Raw genomic sequence first — 19,434 nt, 5'->3', positions numbered from 1 at the left:
CCTCACAATTCCATCCTCAGATGAGAAGTTAGTCAGACCTGCTTTCCTCCTCTTGCTATCAAGAGGGGACACAAATACAAGCCTGACGCATAGGTTAGCTCAAGGGGAATTAAAGCCTATTTTTATGGGCTGAACTAATGCTCCTCAATGGACAAGTGCCCTCCCCTTCTAGCAAATGTGTAAACTCATCATGGCAAAAAAAGGTGCTAGATCCCACTTTGCTTCTTAAACAGTCTCATTTAAAACCCTCTTGTTAAGTGCCTGGAAAACCTGCTTAGCAATGTCAACTATGCCTGCTTAGTCAACGGATTCACAGTAAGTAACCTCATCATAGGGAATCCTCTTGTCAAAAGCACCGCTATGTCAACCAGATCCTCAGTCATGACCCTCTTATTTATGATACAAACGTCACCAGTGACCACAGGAACAAAAGAGCCGGTGGGCTAGGTCCCAGTTGATTGCCAATGGCTGGTATTAATAGAAACATTCCACCCATCATGTTTCTTTTTCTCACATTGAAACCTCAAGTCCAAAAGGCATGTCTAGACATGGGTTCCTGGCTTGCTGGACCATGAAACATATAGCAGATCCTTATTGATAAGGCCTATCAAGGCAGAAACAAGGTTGGGGTTGCTTTTGTTCCTACTCAGAGGAACACAGCTTGGCCATTGGTTCTGGGGTGTTCATATTGGAGCAGGACCAACTCTGATTTGCATAACGTCTGTTCCTTCTCTTGAGTTGCATAGTGATCAAAAAAGATGGACAAGAATGCGGCCTGAGATTAATTCAAGTATTCCACCAATCCGTTTTTGGTTTTTTCATTGTAGGAACTGAACCATATCTTATTATGAACATACCTTTCTGTGACCCAATCCTTCTCTGTAGAAAGCCCCCAGTCTGGGAAATGGGGTGGGATATGTCAGCCTGAGCTCTCTTATCTCTACTCTGACTGAAGAACAATCCTGTAACATTGATCAACTAAAGCACTAATGTAGATGTAAGCTTTGCAACAGAGCCTGGTCAGACCAACCACCACCTTTCCAGAGGATTTTGGGCCAGACTCTGTAATCAGTTCAGTGGCTCACAGCAAACAAAATTCCAAAACTGCCACCACACAAGACTGCGCCAAAGTAACAGATGCCCAATACAAGAAATTAAAATATTAATTAAAGTCAATAAAATTACCTGAGCTCTACCACCTGGGGCAATGTGTAAAGTGTTTGTGCAGAATAATAACATCAAAACACCAAGCAATAAAATTCCTAAACTGAATTTAGAAATAGAGTAGATTTAAATAAATGAAAGAACACCAAAACCACAAAAAAGCAATTGTGGACCAAAGATATGAATCTTTAAAGTTTAAAGGAAAAACATCACCAAAAAGTGCTAAGCGCTAATGTGGGTCAAGTGATCGCGGTAGACTGGTACCTAGACAGCATTTCAGGCTAGCCATGATGGAGCATGAGTCGGGTACATCAACCAGTTTCGATCCAGTCAGAGGTTTTGCTTGGAAACTTGGTGTCAAAAGATTAAAGTCGAAGCCATTCAGCGATGCTAGGCAGCTGGCTGTGTACAAGCAGTGCTCCATTACATTGGATAGCCATTGAAAAAGATCCCAGCTGTTGTTTTAGGCAGACAAATAAAAAATGTGCACCCAGGGAAGTTCTCTTCCCTGGGTAGGACACTTTTGGTGTCTTCCTGGTCAAGATTTCTACGTTAAGACTTGGTCTCTTTTTCACAGTTCAGAATCTTTCAGCAGGGCAAGGCCTCGGGCTGTATTTGATGAGGGCTCCGCAAGGCTAGAATCCTCCTTGTTGAGATCCCAGTGAAGCAATTTCCTGCTGCAGAGAAGCTCTGAGCGGGAGCAAACTGTTTCTTCAGCCCTGCAGCAACACACCTTGGGTGGATTGGTTTGGCAGGTTGGGCTTCAAGTTCAAAAAACTTCTAAGTCCCAGGTTTACATGCATGGTAGGAGAAGTTCAGCCAGACACAACCAAGGGTTCCAGGACCTTGGGGACTGCACTTGGGGTCAGGACTCTCTCCAGCAGAGGCTACTAGCAGGGCCCAGCTCAGGTCCAGTTGGTACTGGTCAGCTAGGATTTGCAGAAAATAGCTTTGTAGCCATACAGGAGGCCAGCCACCTGACCATTGGAGTCCCCTTCTATGTCTTGGGTACAAAAGGGAGCAGAGCAGGTCCTCGAGGCTCCTCTCAGGTCACATACAGCAGGGCCAGTCCATTTCAGTTCTTCCTCAGGACCAGCAGTATCCTGAGAAGGGTGCTATGAATGCCATACTTATCCCTTTGCACTACCTTGAGGGTGGGTGGGGAGGAGACTCCTGGCCCCTCCCTGATCAATGGGGTAAAAATTCCCAGGAGTAACCTAACCCACTTTTGCAGTAGTTTCTGACTGCCCTACTGTATACAGCCGTACAGTGCCCTTCACTCCTACATCCTACAGTGGTGAAACCCTTGACCCGTTGTGCAGAGCCTGTGTGCCCGTCCAGAGGTGTGACCAGGGTAATGAGCAGCTCCTCCTCTGTGGTCACTCTAAGCTACTTCTGGCGGCAGCTCTCCTCCCCTCCCCATTGGGTTTGGTACCTGCCTGATTGGGAGGACAACAGAAGGGGCCTGTCTAGGTGTCATCTGACATCTGCTTTAGACCGGGGAGCCCTCTGAAGAAAATTAAGTTCCTGGTCACAGCCCAACTGATCTTCTGCCAAAGGAACAAAAGCACATCCCCACAACTAGGCTTCTGTCTCTGCTTTGCAAGCAGTTTTCACACCTCGTTCAGAGCCATTCACCAGCTGGGTGACAGTTGGAAAGTTCATGTAAATTATCCTTCAGGAGTTTCATGCGACAAAAAGAGAGAGCACCCAGAATCCCAAACAGAATTACCATTAACACCAAGCAAGCTGGATGAATTATCTTTAAACCTCTGCGCAACTCATATACTGAACAGATGCTTGATCAAATGAAGAAACTAAAAACAATCACTTAAAACGAAGCCAGAATAGGAATCTTCCAAGACAGAGCCAAAGACGCACAGTGTCTGACAGGAAGAGCTTCCTTGCCCTAAGGAAGGACTTACGGTCACAGAATATTCCCTTTGCCATAGTGAGTTCTTCCAAATCTAGAATTATCCATAAAGGCAAGCCCATCCCTTTCCATGAACCTTTTGAACTAATGGATTTTCTCGAAAACTTCTCTCAATCATTTATCAAACTTTCATCTTTTGGCAGACAAAGCCACAGTCAGCTTGTGTACACCAGTGGACACATTCACCTGATTATCCTCTGAACATCACTGAAGCCTCCATAAGGCTTGTGGAGTTGAGCTGCATTATGAATCACCTGTTCATTGGCTCACTGATGTTCTTGATGTCGAATTACGATTGTTTAGCATTCCTACTCTTTTTCCTTAATCGTTGGTAATTCAAGTGTTTACTGCGTTTTACATACTGACCACGAATATCCATACCTACAGATACTCTTTGAGGGGACTATTTGCTAATATCAACTTAGATATAACTACAAGTAATTTCCTATAACCTTAGAAAAATCCACTATAATCATCTAACATCTCCTTACATGTTCTACCTGCACATTGGGCACTCTTACAAATGATTGATTATAGACTCAAGAATTCCTGGGTTTGCTTTTTAAGGAGCATAGTCTTCACTCAGGCTTTTGGTCTTAACTGACCAAGACAGCTTTGATTTATGCTAGAGCTCTATGTACAAAGGGAATCTCTAATGGAATCTGGCTACCGTAGCTCACATTGTCTACAACAGTCTCCTCCAGTCACTTTTTCCCTTTATAAAAACTAACCACAGATTGGCAGACACAGCCTCCACTGTCTCCTCTCTTCTTTTACTTGTTTCTTCTATCTCTAACTTTTCCTCACATGTTTCTTTCATTCTTTTGTCACCTTGCTCTGCTTGGGTCACTGATTGTTTCTTGCTAGTACCTCAGAGCTTCATCTAACTAGCAGCAATATTTAATGCTGAGGACCAATGATTATAGCATTTCATGTACAAAATACTCTGCATTTCAGTCCCAGTGTGTCATCACTGTCATGACCAGGCAAAACTATTGTGATCCATGTTAGGATTCCTTTCTCTTTATTTGTTATATACCTCGATACAAAAGATTTGATTTATGAAAAAAATAAATGACATCAGTATCTTTTTTTCCCCAGCTCGGACCTTTCTTGGATGCAAGGCATGAGCAAGTGGAGGTGAGGACCGCCTTGTGCCTATTAGCTATGTGATCCAGGTATTGGTGGAGATGGGGTTTAAAGTGTTAAAACCAGAGCTGATATAATACAATACGAGAGCAGGTTCTGCAGGCATTGTGCACCAAGGTTTACCTATGAAGCATTCAGGCAGTCCTAGCAAACGATGGGAGTATTTCAGAAAGGGATGCTTCAGTTTGTGAGGGAAGGGTAGAGGAATCATTGAAGAAGGATGGGCTGGGTTTAAAAGAAACCTATCTTTAGAAAAATATCCAAATGTATTCAGATGAGCACCTTCCTAGCGAAGGACAGGCTGGTTGGAAATGTACTTTGTTCTTCTGCGTCTCTCTGTCCAAGTACTTTGTGTATTTGGCCCACCCATATTATTACCTTTCGGTATGTCGTTGCTCTTCGTGCATATGCGCCTTGTTTACGAACTTGACTAATGTTTCTCTGTTTTTTGTAGAACTGTCTGCTTACAGTGCCATTTGAGGAGGTTTTTAATAGGTGCCTCAAGACCATTATCGAAGGGACAAGGAGGTAGGCGTGAAAACTGTGACGCTTATGTTAAATCAAGAAAGAAATGTAATGTCTCCAGTGTCCTTCTTGAGGCCATCTTTCTACAGATGTGTGTTCACTTAACATTGCACATCGTTAGTGAGCAGAGTGTACACTGATCTGAAAACTGTGGTTTCTTTCCTTACTACTAGCCTGTCCGTACAGGCTATGTTGTTGTTTTTTTCCCCCAGAAATATGGTTCTGTAAGGTAAGCATTCCCAACTGTTAAGGTATTGCCTAAAAGACTGTTCAGTAGGATATTCTTGCCATTAAACTCACAACCTTTCCTGAACTGCTAGCGCTATGAATAGAATAGCTCGTGCCTATCACTGTTCACGTAATTTCCAAAGCACTAGCTCGTCACTTATTCAGGACAGGATGGTGTTCCATCCTTGCGCTATATCAAGGGTAGAAAGCTCTTCTTGTTCCAGTCTTATATGAATCTCCATTTTAACAATATGAGTATCGACAATGCAGTGGTCATTTTTTCTGGTACATCCATGAACCAGAGGACACCTACTGTACCCTTTGCTGTGCTGCTCCATGCTTGCAACAGTCCTGCTGTGATGTATTGGTATTGGTAAACTGTGAGTTCTGTTCATTAATACGAGTGTGGTCTTGCTCTTTCCCCTGTCTCTGCCAGTGCTGGTTCTCAGTTGGTGTTTGTTCCTTCGTTTAGAGATGTGCACCATGAGTTTGTATATCCACAGCCTCCTTTCAGCAGCTACGATGTCGCCAAAGAGGATAAACAGGTACCTCCCTTAAGTGTGCCGCAAGACGCTGTTGTATCCTTGGCGATGCATTTACTCTTACTTTAGTATTCACTTTCTTCACATAGGAGTTTTTCCAAATTGCAACTAGAATGTCATCAAAATACAATGCTTCTCTAGTGGCTGCCCATTAAATCATTTATATTTGACTAACAGCTTTGTTCTCCCTATTTGCCATTTGTCATTGGTCTAGTTGGCCATGGCAAAAACTATTTACTTTAAGAATATTCCACCTTTCTCCTGGCTTCCTTCCCTTTCCAACTACTAAATACTATGTCACTTTTTGTGGGCCAGAAAGTGATGCTCGAACTGCTCAGAAAAGCCTGCTGCTCTGCATGCATATGGCAGAGGTCCTTACCCCCAAAGGTACTTACCCCATGCATATTTGCATAATGTCCTGTTCCTTTTCCAGTCAGTTGGTGTTAACTGCATCCTGCTTTCCTTGTGCCAAGCATAACTACTCCGAAATGCTCCTCATCCTTTTCTTTTGCTGTTTTACATTTGTTTTGTACTCACTTCTCTCCACTGTGAACAATCTAAGCTGCAACATCCTAGATTCTGGCCATGCAGTGAATGCCACATGCAGTATGTAGCAGCTGACCAAGATACGCATTTCATGGCCTTATTAATGGCCACTCTTACAGAGTCTGTCTAGAAGTGTCATATAATACCCTTTCACTACCAATATCCTGCAGCAGCTATATAAATGCACTACTGCAGTGGTGATATCCCATTTTCTGCCTTCCACACATGGTTCCTTCGCTCCCCCAATCTACTTAGGCTTGTTCTTACTTTTTTCAACTCTTACAATGGCGCTTACATTTGGTGACTTTCAGCCCTGTTGTCAGTGTAAGCGCAGGATGTCAGCATTGGATTGCCAAATTATATATCGGGCCGGACCACAGTCCTGTCATGGAGAACACCTGTCAACATACGAATGTGAGTCCATCCGAGAACTGTAGACAGTGGTCTTACTGTGACTTTACTGTTGGGACAGAGAATCAAAGTAATGCTCCCCGAGACAGCCCTTTGCTGAAAGGTTTCCCATGAGGGAATCGCCATGGGCATGTATGTTTAGTGATCCAAATAGAAAAAGATGCACTAAGATGTTGAGGTCCTGTTCCTCCTTCACATTTCAAACTGGTTCTGATTGTGAGGGCCTCTGAGAGCAGCCTCCAGTACCCCTAAACATTCATTTTCAGTTGACTTGAGGTTGATCCTAGAGAACGTACTTGCATACATAATTTCCTGATGTCAAAGTAATGTTGAGGGAATAAAATTCCAGATTTCACACCATTAAGGTCAAATTATTGCAGTGCGAGCTGCTCCAGTGCCAAAAGGAGATTCCCTGCTGCAGAAGATGCAAGTGCTTATTGGATAGTTACAATCACCACCTCTTGCTTTAATATTTCTAGTTGACCATGAGGACAAGCAGGCCATTTGGCGAAGGTGTTTAGTTCAGTGCCAGGAATGGATTCTCACTTCTTTGTAGTGAAAGCCTGAAATGTGGTAAATAGGCTCTTCGAGTCAAAGTCTGGAGTTGATTGTAGGTGCCAGAAGTGCAACAAAATTGACAGCTTACTGCTGTTGCAAGGAGGAAAATTCATTGTTTGACCTACTCCTTTTTTGCAGCTTGTGTCAATTTTCTCTGGTGTTTTGAGTGTAGATGAAATACAGGAATATGTGTTGGTTGCCTTTCTTTTCATAAGGATTCCTGAACAGGGTTCTTACTTGACAGGGCTCTCATTTGCACCTCATGATGTTAATTGAGGAGATCAGTATAACAACAATCTTATTAGGACAATCTGTATCCTACCAATTTATCCTGGACAAACGCCCAGTATCCCTCTCTTCCCCTTCAAGCAAAGAGGCCAAATGTGTTGGCCTAATTTTGGAATATAGATCAGAGATGTGTGTTTCACTTGAGGAAAGTCAATGGTTATATAGCACAGTCATGGAAGAATACAACCATTACAGGAAGTACTGTGTTCCTCAATGCAGTTGGCGTATGCCACACGCTAAGCAAATAGCTTCATGCCAGTCTGTGATGATGTGACCATGACAACCAGTTGAATTCTCCTGGCATTACATGCACAAACCAATTTGGGCATGCTATTGCATGATATATGAAGCTCTGGAGAAGATGTTAATCACTCACATATATTCCTTGCACACCATTAATGAGGGCGTACATCAATGAAGGGTGGGGACAGTGATGATAGTTTGCTATTTTGACCAAGTCTCCACTAAGGCTTCCCTGGTTTCTTTGAATTTTTATTGAACAGGGCAGGCTAGAGTGTTTTATGTATTTCACTATTTCCTCAACTGCTGTGACTGAGCCTCAGTTGACTACAAGCAAATGCATCAGATGTCATTCAAGGGTGTCTTTGCTTCCGTTGAAATGAAGTAGCAACTAATTTCACCATCTTTAATCACAGAGAAGCCCTCCTACAGCTGGCAGATTTGGAGGGCTGGAAGTTTTTCCTCTTTGGCTCAAGAAAGATTGTTCAGTACCTGCAGTATTGTAGGTAGGGATGCTAGGCTGAGGGTCCCCTGTATTCTCAGCATGTGTTGGTTGCAGATACACATGCTATGCACTCTTCTGCCATCTTGTGTTGGACTCGACTCTACAACTTATTTTTCTTAAAGAAGTCTTTAATTGCGGACATGAAATCGAGTCTCCTCCTCTTTGAGAGAATGCGCATGTTCAAGGCTCCAGAGTTAGATTGTTCTGTGCATCTTCGACACCTTCGTAGCCTGTGGAAGTGCAACGGACTCGGTGGTTTCTACTCAAAGAATCCAACTCTGCCTCGTCAGATTCAAGTTTTCAGCGACCATTCCGTTTGGGTCAGCTTCAACATAACAGCCCCTTCCAAGTTCAGCCATGAACGTTCGGCTACGGGTGATGAAAGGTAAAGAAAAAAAAAAGTTTCCAGGAAGTGTCCTAGATGCGGAGCAAAATACACATACTCTGACCATCACGTCTGCAACCTCTGCTTGTCGCCGGAGCACAACGAGCAGGACTCAGCTGCCTGTGGCCTGTTGAAGAATACGAAAACCTAATCCGCCAGACTCGACAGACACCTAATTCATACCATGGAGATTGCACCGGAGGCTGAATTATCTGCAGATGAGGATCAGCAGCTAGAGATCGGGATGAGGAGAGAGAGAACGTTCCCGTGGAGGTAGGCGCCATCTTGTGAAGTCCACATTAACTCTTAAGATGACTCCAGCCTACGTTGCGAGGAAGACCGCAATGAGTCGATGATAAATGCTGTGAAACCTCTTGAAAGGGTGAAGACAACGCCACAGGCCTTGAGTACTCAAGGTCCCCAGACCCTAGCACATACTGATAAGACTACCCCCACAGCCCTCCCACCATCGCCTTGGTGTGCCACAGCCTTCGGGTTCTGGGCGACTCCGAGAGCATGCCTTCAGGCCGCAGAGACAGACTAGAAGGGACACACAGTGCTTGCAGCAGCAGCACTCTGTTCCGTCAAAGCCATTAACGCTTGCACAGCCTATGGCACTAACAAAACCTTTGCCCGTCCTCCTTCATGGTCGACAAAGCTGTTGGAGCTGTCCAAACGTACATGTCGACACAGCATGCCCAGTCGTAGCCGAGCCATACGTCATCTCCGAAGAAGCCATTGGAGCACAGCAATACATGTACTCCAAAGTAATCCTCAACATCCCACGCTCCAGTAGAGCACAGGAAAAAGAAAAACTGATAAGGATGTGGTGCCACCAAAAAAGTACAACCACTGTGGATATGTAGAGAAATGGTTTTGAAAATCTTCAAGAACTAATATTTAAAAAAAGTTATCTGGAAGAGGAACATTTGCCTGAGAGGGCCCACAACCTGAGAAGGCTGGACTTTGAAGTACCTCAGCCTCTTCCAAAGAAAAAGAATATGGAGCATAAGGCCACTAGTCTTATGCCACTTGACATTACACCACCTCTACAACCTATGTCGCAATCATCAACACATTCAGATGATGCAGACACAGGGAGCCCTAGTCATTATACTCAAGGCACAGACTCACAGGGAGCCCCAGTCCTAGCTAAAGCGGCACCACCTGAAAATTCTTCCTCCTACCATACTGTCATTCAGCGGGCTGCTGAATACCATAAAGTACAGATGCATACTGCTGAAGAAAGACTAGACTTCTTAGTTGAGACACTCAAATCAAGTCAAATCTAGGGTACTAACACCGCCCATTAAACTGAAATACAAGCCTTCCCCTACTGGCCTACTGTATGTTAGGGAACACCCAAAAGCTGACTGCTTGGTTCTAGCAACTGCAAGGAAGAGGGCAGCCTCCCAGTGTACTGTGGACGTAGCTCCTCCTGATAAAGCAAACACATTGATGCAGCAGGAAAACTGGTTGCAGTGGGGCATTGGAGCGTAGCCTATTCAGTGGGTATGCAACTGCACTATAACAGGGCCACTTGAAATGACATGGAAGAGTTGCTACACCATCTCCCAGAGCAATACTAAAAGAGAGGGGAAGAGTTAGTGAAGAGAGGCAGATCTCAAATGCAACTATACACTGCCCTAGTCAGCGCGGCCACTGCAGCAAGAGGGATAAACTCCTCAATCCTCCTGCGTAGGCATGCCTGACTACGCATCTCTGGGTTCAAACATGAGGTGCAACAACTCCTGCATAACGTCCCATTTGATGCTGGAGGTAGCCTTCCACTTAGGAAAAATAAAAAAGGATACAGAGATGGTGAAATCCATGGGGCCATGCAGTCCACTGCAGCACTTCAGCAGTCCTTTCGTAGATGCCAGGGTACAGGGGTCTCCAAGACCTCCACCCCTGACATCCAGACATATCAAAAACAGCAGCAAACACATCACCACCAAGGGGGTAAACGTTACTACAGAGGATGCTTCAAAGAGGGTAACCAGAGATGCAGAGGTAGAGGAACTCCTGGAAGGAGAGCCTCCACTTCCACACAGTGACTCACCACACATTCCATCCGGACACACAACACCTGGCGGTGGAAGGCTGCAGCTGTTTCACCACTTGTGGCCAGATATAACATCAGACCAGTGGGTACTATCCATTGTCTGCCACGTATACTGCTTAGAGCTTACCTCCACCTCTCCAAACATTCCTCCACACAGACAGCTCCTCAACCCTCTGCATCTTCACCTTCTCAAAGAGGAGGTAAAAGCTCTCTTGGAAAAAGGTGCTATAGAGCCCGTTCCACGCAGGGATCACGGCAAGGGAGTATACTCCCTATACTTCTTATAACCCAAAATAGATGGGACACTTGGGCTGATACTGGACCTACACCCTCCCAATCGTTAAATTCTGTCAGAAAACTTTCACATTGTGACCCAACAGGATGTAATACTTATGCTGCAAGAAGTCGACTTCATGACTGCGCTCGGCCTGAAGGACTCATGCTTTTACATACTGATTCAGCCTTCACATTGCGGGTATCACAGGTTTATGGTAAGTTGACGTCATTACCAATTCAAATATCTACCGTTTGAGGTGAAAACAGCCCCAAGAGTGTTTGCCAAATGCCTAGCAGTGATAGTAGTCCATCTGAGTAGACCATGTCTTCCCGTATCTCGACGATTGACTGATCAAGAGCTTAACGAGACAGAGATGCCTCCAGGATAGACACGCCAGCATCAATCTGTTACACAAATTGGGGTTCACAATAAATGCTGTGAAATCACTATTACAGCCTTTCCAGATACTGCCCTATCTGGGAGCAATCTTCAATTCGGTCTCAGCCACAGAATACCCCAATGCCCAGAGGTTTCTCATTCTCCAGAACTCATTGGCTCTTTTCCAGCCACATTGTCACCTGCCGGTCAGAACAGTGATGTGCCTTCTGGGCACGATGGCCTCTTGCCTAGCAATAGTTCCTCATGCCAGGTTCCATAAGCGACCTTTACAGAAGTGTCTAGCACCTCAGTGGTTACAAGCAGGGGCAGCTTAGAGCATCTAGTGTTGGTTTCGCCCATGGTCTATCGATCACTGCAATGGTGGAGCATGCAGAATATACTCAAGGGCTGACTTTTTTTGGGACCCAGTCCCGCAAGTGACTATCACCAAAGATGCAGCACTTATAGGGTGGTGTGCACATACGGAGGACATGACGGTTCACGGTTCTTGGGCCGGTCAAATAACTAACAGCACACATTAATGTGCTGGAGTTCATAGCGATTCAGATGGCTCTAAAAGTCTTCCTCCACAGTATAACCAGGAAGACCTTTCCTCTCTGAACAGTCGACATGACTGCAATGTATTACATTAAAAAACCGATGAGAAACACGCTCAATAAAGTTGTCTCAGTTGGCACAGGACATTTGGCATTGGGCTTTCTGCCATCACATCTACCTTTTGACAGAGTATCTCCTGGAAGTGGACAATTCTATGGCAGATCGGCTAAGAAGGACGCAGCAACCGGTCCACGAGTAGGAAATTCACCCCCAGAGTCCTCCACCGCTACTTCCAGCAGTGGGGGGGGCGGCGTACGTGGATCTGTTTGCCACTGTAGAAAATGCCAAAACTTTGCCTCCAGGTTCTACCATTCACAGTGTGTGGACAATGCCCTTTGGATGAATTGGTAAGGAATATTTGCATACGCTTTTCCTCCTCTCTCACTCATTCCCTATCCTGTCAGGAAATTCAGACCGACAACTTTCAAGAGGATTCTAGTAGCTTCTACCTGGGCGTGACAACCCTGGTTCACGACGCTCTTAGAGTTGTCCAAAGTACCTCATGAGAGGCACCCCCAACATACCAAACCTTCTCACTCACAGCAAGGGCAGGGTCAGGCATCCCAACCCCAAACAATTTGACCAAAAAACAATCTGGCTCCTGAAGTCGCAGATTTGGGATACTTGCAGTTGCCTCCAGAGTGTTTGTATATTATGAGGGAGGTAATACTACCTACCACAAGAGCGTGGTACACAGCTAAGTGGAAACGCTTTGTGCACTATTGTGTAACCTGGTACATAGATCCTGTGCGCCTACTGTACAACTGATCGCATCCTACTTGTTACATCTACAAAAGTCACGTCTAGCATACACTTCCATATGTCTGCACCTTGTGGTGATTACGGCTTACCTGCAGAACCACAGGCATCAGTCACTTTTTCAAATACCAGTCATTAAGGCTTTTATGGAAGGATTGAAAAGAATAATTCCACCAAGTGCACCACCGTTATCCTCGTGGAATTTAAAGGTTGATGTCCACACCTTTTAAACCACTGCATTTCTGTAAACTACAGTTCCTGTCATGGAGAGTTGCTTTCCTTGTAACTATCCCCTCCCTAAGAAGTGTTATCGAAATTCATGCTCTTACCATAGAATGACCTTATTTTCAAGTTTTTCATGATAAAAGTACGTCTGCAGGCAAATCCCAAATTTCTTCCGAAGGTCGGCTCTTTCAATTCGAACCAAACAATTGATGTGCCTGTTTTTTTTTTTACTTTAGCCAGAAACCGTAGCAGAGAGAGAACTTCATACACTTGATGATAAACTGACTTTAATGTACTACATTGAGAGACCTGGACCTTTTAGGAAAACTCAACAGATTTTTGAGGCTTTCAAAAATTCAAGAAAGGTTAATGTTAGTTCTAAAGCAGGTATTTCATGGTGGATTGTAAAATGTATTCAAATTTGCTACATAAAAGCACCAAAAACGTTATCAACAGTTCCTCGTGCACATTCTACTAGAAAGAAAGGTGCTTCAAAGGCTTTCTTAGGAAACTTCCCATTAGCTGATATTCGTAAACCATCTACTTGGTCGAATTCACACACGTTCATTACAACTTATTGTGTTGATGTCCAGGCTAGGCAGCATTCTCTTGTGGGTCAAACAGTCCTACAGACGCTATTTCAAACATCTGCACCATCTGTTGCCTAGAGCCACCATGTGAGGAGTACTGCTTTACAGTCTATGCATAGCATGTGTATCTGCAGCCAACTCATGCTATGAAAGGAGTATGTTACTTACCTTGTAAGCATCTATTCGTTGTTGTGTTTGGTGCTGCAGATTCACATGCACCCTCCTTCCTCCCCGACAGGCATACGCTAGGGTCAGATTGACATGTATAATACATTCTAGAGACAAATATGTACCGATTATTAGTTTGTTGCACACACCTACATCTTTTATAATATCTTCACTAGCTCTAGCCTCACTTGCCATGATGGCAAAAAATAAATAAACAAGCTAACAATTGAGCCATTTAATATGCGCATTGTGTCGAAGAGGAGCCTCAACGTCACGTCAGCAATAAAAGACTTCTTCAAGAAAAACAAATTGTAGAGTCCGAGCCCAACACTAGATGGCAGGAGTGTGCATTGCATGTGAATCTGTAGCACTACACACTATGAATTGAGGCTTACTAGGTAAGTAACATACTTCTTTTCTCAAGTCTTCCCTCAGCTGCCTCTCAATGGGGAACAGTTTAGAGCTGGAAAAATAGCTGTAGCTCAGCCATAATTCCACAGAGGTTTTTATTCGCTCTTCTTTTGGGTGATAACAGGCCTCTGTTCTAAATCAATCCTCCACCTCTTCAATCCAGTGAATCTTTCAAGATGGTTTCTAGCACAGATTATTTCAGCTACTGAGAGATTGGTTCTGCACTGTAGACCTAAAAGCCACTCTTAATCGAGTGAAAACCACACTGGATGTATCTTTTGTGGATGGAGAATTTGTGATTGATGCTCCTACCTGCAGAGTCCTCATCTTTAGAATACTCACACTTCTTCCGGAAAACTATCAATAGTTCCTACGCACCTGTAGGTGGAGCCTTCAGCCTCCACTGCAACTCTGTTTTGCCCAATACATCACTACACAAAGCAGCATATAGGCGCAATACCTATGTGTTGTGTAAAACTTAGTCTTGCAGTAAAGCATGGCGGTCTCCAACAAAGTCTACAAATTGTAAATCGTGTTGTATGCTGAAAGCAGAAGTGGGTCATGCACCTACACTGCATCTGTCTTTGGTGTCTGGGGGCCAAACAAATCTGGTGACACCTGTTTCAGATGCACCAGAAAGCGATTATGGAATAGGAAGCCAAACTTTACTTGGCTCAACAAAAGAAATGAGCCCATTCGCACACCAGGTTCTTGAATAAGGCATCTGAGAAGAAGCACACCAGACATAGGTGGCACTTCTAGACACTCTTGTTAACCGATTATGTTCTGTAGTCTGCATTCATCTAACCAAACTCCAGCTTTTTCTTCTTTCTTGGAGCCTGTCCTGATACTGGAAAAGATGTGCCCCCTTTTCCCCAGCCCATCATTAGAGCAGATTGTGAGCATCAAAGAGGCCATGCTGCAAATATATACATACTCTTCGCTGTGCATTACATGTCCATGCAAGTCCTTCTTTAGGTTGCATACGGTCTGACTTTTCGTTCCTTTTCACAGGCAGCAAAGGCTGGTTCTCAATACAGTCCCTAGTAAAAATAACATGTGATCAGACTCCTGCGAACCAGTCTCGACCTTCTGCTGCTATGAGGGAACTTTTAATCTAAAGAATGTTAGATTCTCGTACCAAGACACATCTCAGTCTTGCTTCACTGCAGGTTCATGACATGACCTCTTAATGATACAGTTAACCCTTCAGTACCTTGCTTGCGATGAGTTACACCACTTGTGTTCTGGAAAACTAACGAATCCTGCACTTTCTAATGGATACTTCTAACTGCAGATTCCTCACCTGTGAATATCACCAAGACATTAGACTTGATATGGAAAACTCAAAAGCAATACTCCTGCGCATTGTGAGGCTCCTCGTTGATGTTGTATAGATGCCACCCATGGGCACTGACATCAGTTTCCTTCTTTCCATGCTGCCTTATGCAATTTGGAGCTGTACTCTTTTGTCTGTGACAAGATTTTCTTCCTCTTCTTTGTGAAATTTGATCAGTGTGCAAGGGAAATGTCTCCCCCCCCCCCCCCCCCCCCCAAAACAACAGGGTTTATTCCTTGTAGGAACTGACAAACAGATGTCTGTGACAGATCCCCATGACATATGTCTTTGATGCTTGGGGTTAGAACATGACTCTAGGACATGCACCAACTGTGCACAGATGAGACCGAAGGCCTTACGGCATTGTCTAGTGAGGCTCTAGTTACTCACAGCAAAACTCCACCAGTCCAGTCTGAAAAGAATATCCTTTTCTCGAAATTGTTCCCACAGCAGATCTTCGTCGCGGTTGAATTCTTCATGTAGTCCGAGAAAAAGCCTTCAAATTTTTAAATGGAATTGGCCCCTTCCCACCATTCTCCAGAGAAGGCACATAGGTGTCAACATGCTACCCAGTCTTTTTCTCAAACTCCTGAGGGGCCGATCCTGAGCCTGCTCCTGATGCACCCTGAATTTCTGGGTCCTTCGGTGACGTTGCAGCAAGTTGGGCCTTCAGGGAGGCCATGCTGTGTATTTTTGGCATGCTACCTCCTCCCTCTGGCACGCTTTTGCCCCTGAAGGATCCATAGGGGCTTCCAGTTGAATTTCTGCCGACTGGTTTGCCATCCTTGCCATCTGTGACTCTGTCGCTTTGGGTGCTGCGCTGACTTAGATGCCGACTTTGATCCCGGTGTCAGACCCTACATCAGCTCCTTCCATTTCGACACTGACACCAGAGCAGGAGGCACACCCTACAGAGGTCTCTTGGCAAAACTCATCTTGGCCTCAGCGTTTTTCTGAACCCACCAGAGCTCATCTTGTGGATATCTTTGTGATTCTGACACTACCTTTATGACGCTGCTGTGAACACACGCTCCATCAACGTTTCCGATCCGGTTTTGATGATAACTAACTTTATGATGAGGGGGGCGGGGATGTGTCCCACAATAGGATGACACCTGGAATAAAAAAATACTGGATGCTAATGAATTGAACACCTCTCCAGACACCAGACTGGTCCCTACTTTCATCCCCCCTCCCTGGCCTTACCACAGAGGAGAGTACATCTTTTGCAGTTGTGATAAGACAAGCTGCAGAGGTTCTTTGACCTGCAGCTCCCCGCCATTGAGGCGAAAACTAATGTCGTCACAGAGGTCTTTTAGCCTTCGACTTCATGAGACCATTACGTACGTGCTTTTGGGCACCTGGTCAAAACCATGTTCCAGCTCCCCGGTCAACATACAGATTGATCGTGGCCACAGACCAGCTCCAGCAGACCCCTGACTTTCTCACACAGCATCCTGTGCTCAAGAGTTTGGTGGTTTAGGCATCCTCCAGTAGGGATACAAAATAGTGTTTTCCCTACAACCCATCTGACTGTCAATCGAAACAGATGGAAATGTTTGTCAAGCACATGTTTTCTTTTGCCAGACTTGCCCCACGATCAATGAATGCCAGCTGCCTTCTTGGCGCTACGCCCATGCCTAATGTGACATGGTCGGTCAGGTTGTAACAGCTGTACTAGTGGACTTGAGGGATGAGGCTAATTTTGGGATCTTCCCTGGCCTGGACACAGCTAATTGCTTGGCTTTGACTAATGGCACAAGTGTGGTGCTTTGGCGTCCTGTTTGGATGAGATCTATGGGCTAAATGTCCAGGCATCCTTAATTGATATGTAATTTGATGGGTCTCGCCTTTTGATGAGAAAGTAGATTTGGCGTAAGTGCAATTGAATGAGGGTTGCACCACAGCATGCTCTTTTTGGGTCTTTTTACACCTGCTCAACAATTTCACAACAATTTTATCCATTTTGGGAATACGCCAGGAGTTTCCAATATAGTCTACATCAATCCCCGCTTCCTGCACAATAAACTTCAGCCCTTTTGGTGTCGATGTACCAGAGACAGCGCCTAGGCCATTGGGTACAAAGTAGAGCACAGTCCCCAGCTGCTCCAGCACGCACAACTTTAAAAAAAACCTGTGTATGTCCTTTCCGACACACAGCTACCATGTAGGAGTCAGGATTCACCATTTTCTGTGAGAGTGACAAGCCATTACATCCGACAGATTTGTCTTCCAAATTGGAAGACGCCCTGTTGGACTTGGCCCTTTTTGCAGGATCATCCCTGAACTTTTTGCCTTCCTCCTGTATTTTTTCTGACCTGTTGGTGGTGGTTTTATGACTCTGGGCACTTTACCACTGCTGATCAGTGCCAAATTTCAAGTACTTCCTATTGTAAAATATTATAATGGATTAGTGATTCCATGATTGGTCTTTTGGTTTACTTGTCAGACCCTAGTACAGTGCACCATGTGTGCCCAGGGCCTGTTAATCAAATGCTGCTGGTGGGCTCTCAGCACTGATTGTGCCACCCACAGAAGCAGCTTGTAAAATGTGGCTCAGGCCTGCCACTGCAGAGCCTGTGTGCAGTCTGGGAAAGACATGTTGACTTGGTAAGTGCACCCACTTACCAGTCTCTAAACCTTCCCTTTTCTACATGTTAGCCACCCCTAAGGTAGGCCCTAGGGCAGGGTTTATTGTATGTGAAAGGAAGGACATCCCCTGATGCGTGTGGCATGTCCTGATAGTGAATTACAGCCAATTTCGTTTTTCACTATTGCAAGGCTACCTGTTCCCAAAGGCCAGAATGGGCAGTTTGATTATAACATCTTATAATCCTAACTGACCCAGGGAACATGGTAGAAAAACAAATTTAGTATGCCTGAACTCAGAATGATAAAATACATCTTTTAGTGAAGTTGGTTTTAACATTCTGTGTTTGAAAATACCACTTTTAGAAAGTAGGTATTTTCTTGCCTAACCATCCAGCCTGCCTCTGCTAGGTTGTTTATTGCATGTCTGGTTTGTGAGTGACAGGGGCTGGGGTGGCTCCAGGAGACAGGATGAGTCCGCACTCGGCTGAATAGACCTATCTGCATTTGGAGTGGTGGGAGGAGTAGCACCTGGGCCTGAATAGGGCTGTGCCTGCCTTCCACAATGCTGGCTCTACCTCCTGTGGTGCGTCTGATGACCCTGGCCCACACTGACAAAGGAAGAAGTTGTGCACTGGCAGAATGCACCCAGAACTGGTTTGGACTAGGTACAGACACACTCTGCCTTCAGAGACAAAGGATTTGTGGGTATAAAAAGGGGGACCCAGACCCTAGAACTTTAGATCACTTCTGGGAATCAAGACAAACCTTTGCTGAGGAGAAGAACCAGGAAACTGAAGGAGGAGACTACCCCTGTGTTGTGGGCTGTTTGGGGGTTGTCCTGCAGTGGTTGCTTCATTGCCAAAGAAAGGAGAAAAGGACTGAGTGTGCTTTCATCATCTTGAAGAAGATCTCCACGGGCTTGAAGATTGAGCTTGCCTCCTGCCTGAAGTCTCAGGGATTCAAGACTTCACCACCAGCTCCCCCCTGAATTCCCTTGCTGGAAATCGAAGTGCTGCTGTTGTGCTGGGACTTCTAAGAGATTGCGTGTCGCCGGGAGCTGGAAGCGCTACGCAATGAGGAGAAGCGTGTCGCCGCAGCAATTGCCGTTGCATCCCCTCAGAAGCATGCCACCGCCACATCTGTTCGCCGTTGCATCGCAGACGAAGCGTGTCACATCACCGTAGAAGCGTGACACCGCCGCAGAGGTCGCCGTCGCATCACCGGAGAAGCGTGTCGTAGGGCCTGTTGAGGCTCCAAAGATCGATTTCGCCGCATGGCCGCCGGGCGTGCACGCATTGCATCCACGTTGTCGCATCGCATTCTAGATGCCATTTTGTCACAATGCACCGGATCATCGCATTGAGGCGCCATCTTGTCGCATCGTAACCGGAGCGCAGTAAGAAACCGACGCATCACCTCCCCACGTGTTAAAGAGACCGACGCATCACCTCCTCTCCAGGAAGGAACCGACGCATCTCCTCCCCTGCGCTGCAGTAAGGAACCAACGCATCACCTCCCCCGAAGCAAGAAACCGACGC

General features: G+C 45.3%; 1 protein-coding gene across 1 annotated transcript in view; it reads left to right on the top strand.

Annotated features, from left to right (window-relative positions):
- POLA2 (DNA polymerase alpha 2, accessory subunit) overlaps window positions 1–19,434 on the top strand; it is a 284,968-nt gene that overhangs the window by 135,904 nt on the left and 129,630 nt on the right. The window contains exons 12-14 of the mRNA XM_085625754.1: window positions 4,199–4,237; window positions 4,701–4,774; window positions 5,436–5,544. Coding sequence (XP_085481880.1) covers window positions 4,199–4,237; window positions 4,701–4,774; window positions 5,436–5,544 — 222 coding nt within the window. The remainder of the gene's footprint in view (window positions 1–4,198; window positions 4,238–4,700; window positions 4,775–5,435; window positions 5,545–19,434) is intronic.

The sequence above is a fragment of the Triturus cristatus genome, chromosome 9 (genome assembly GCF_964204655.1).
Source record: "Triturus cristatus chromosome 9, aTriCri1.1, whole genome shotgun sequence".
In the NCBI taxonomy this organism is placed as follows: domain Eukaryota; kingdom Metazoa; phylum Chordata; class Amphibia; order Caudata; family Salamandridae; genus Triturus; species Triturus cristatus.
This window is presented reverse-complemented; position numbering and strand designations above follow the sequence as displayed.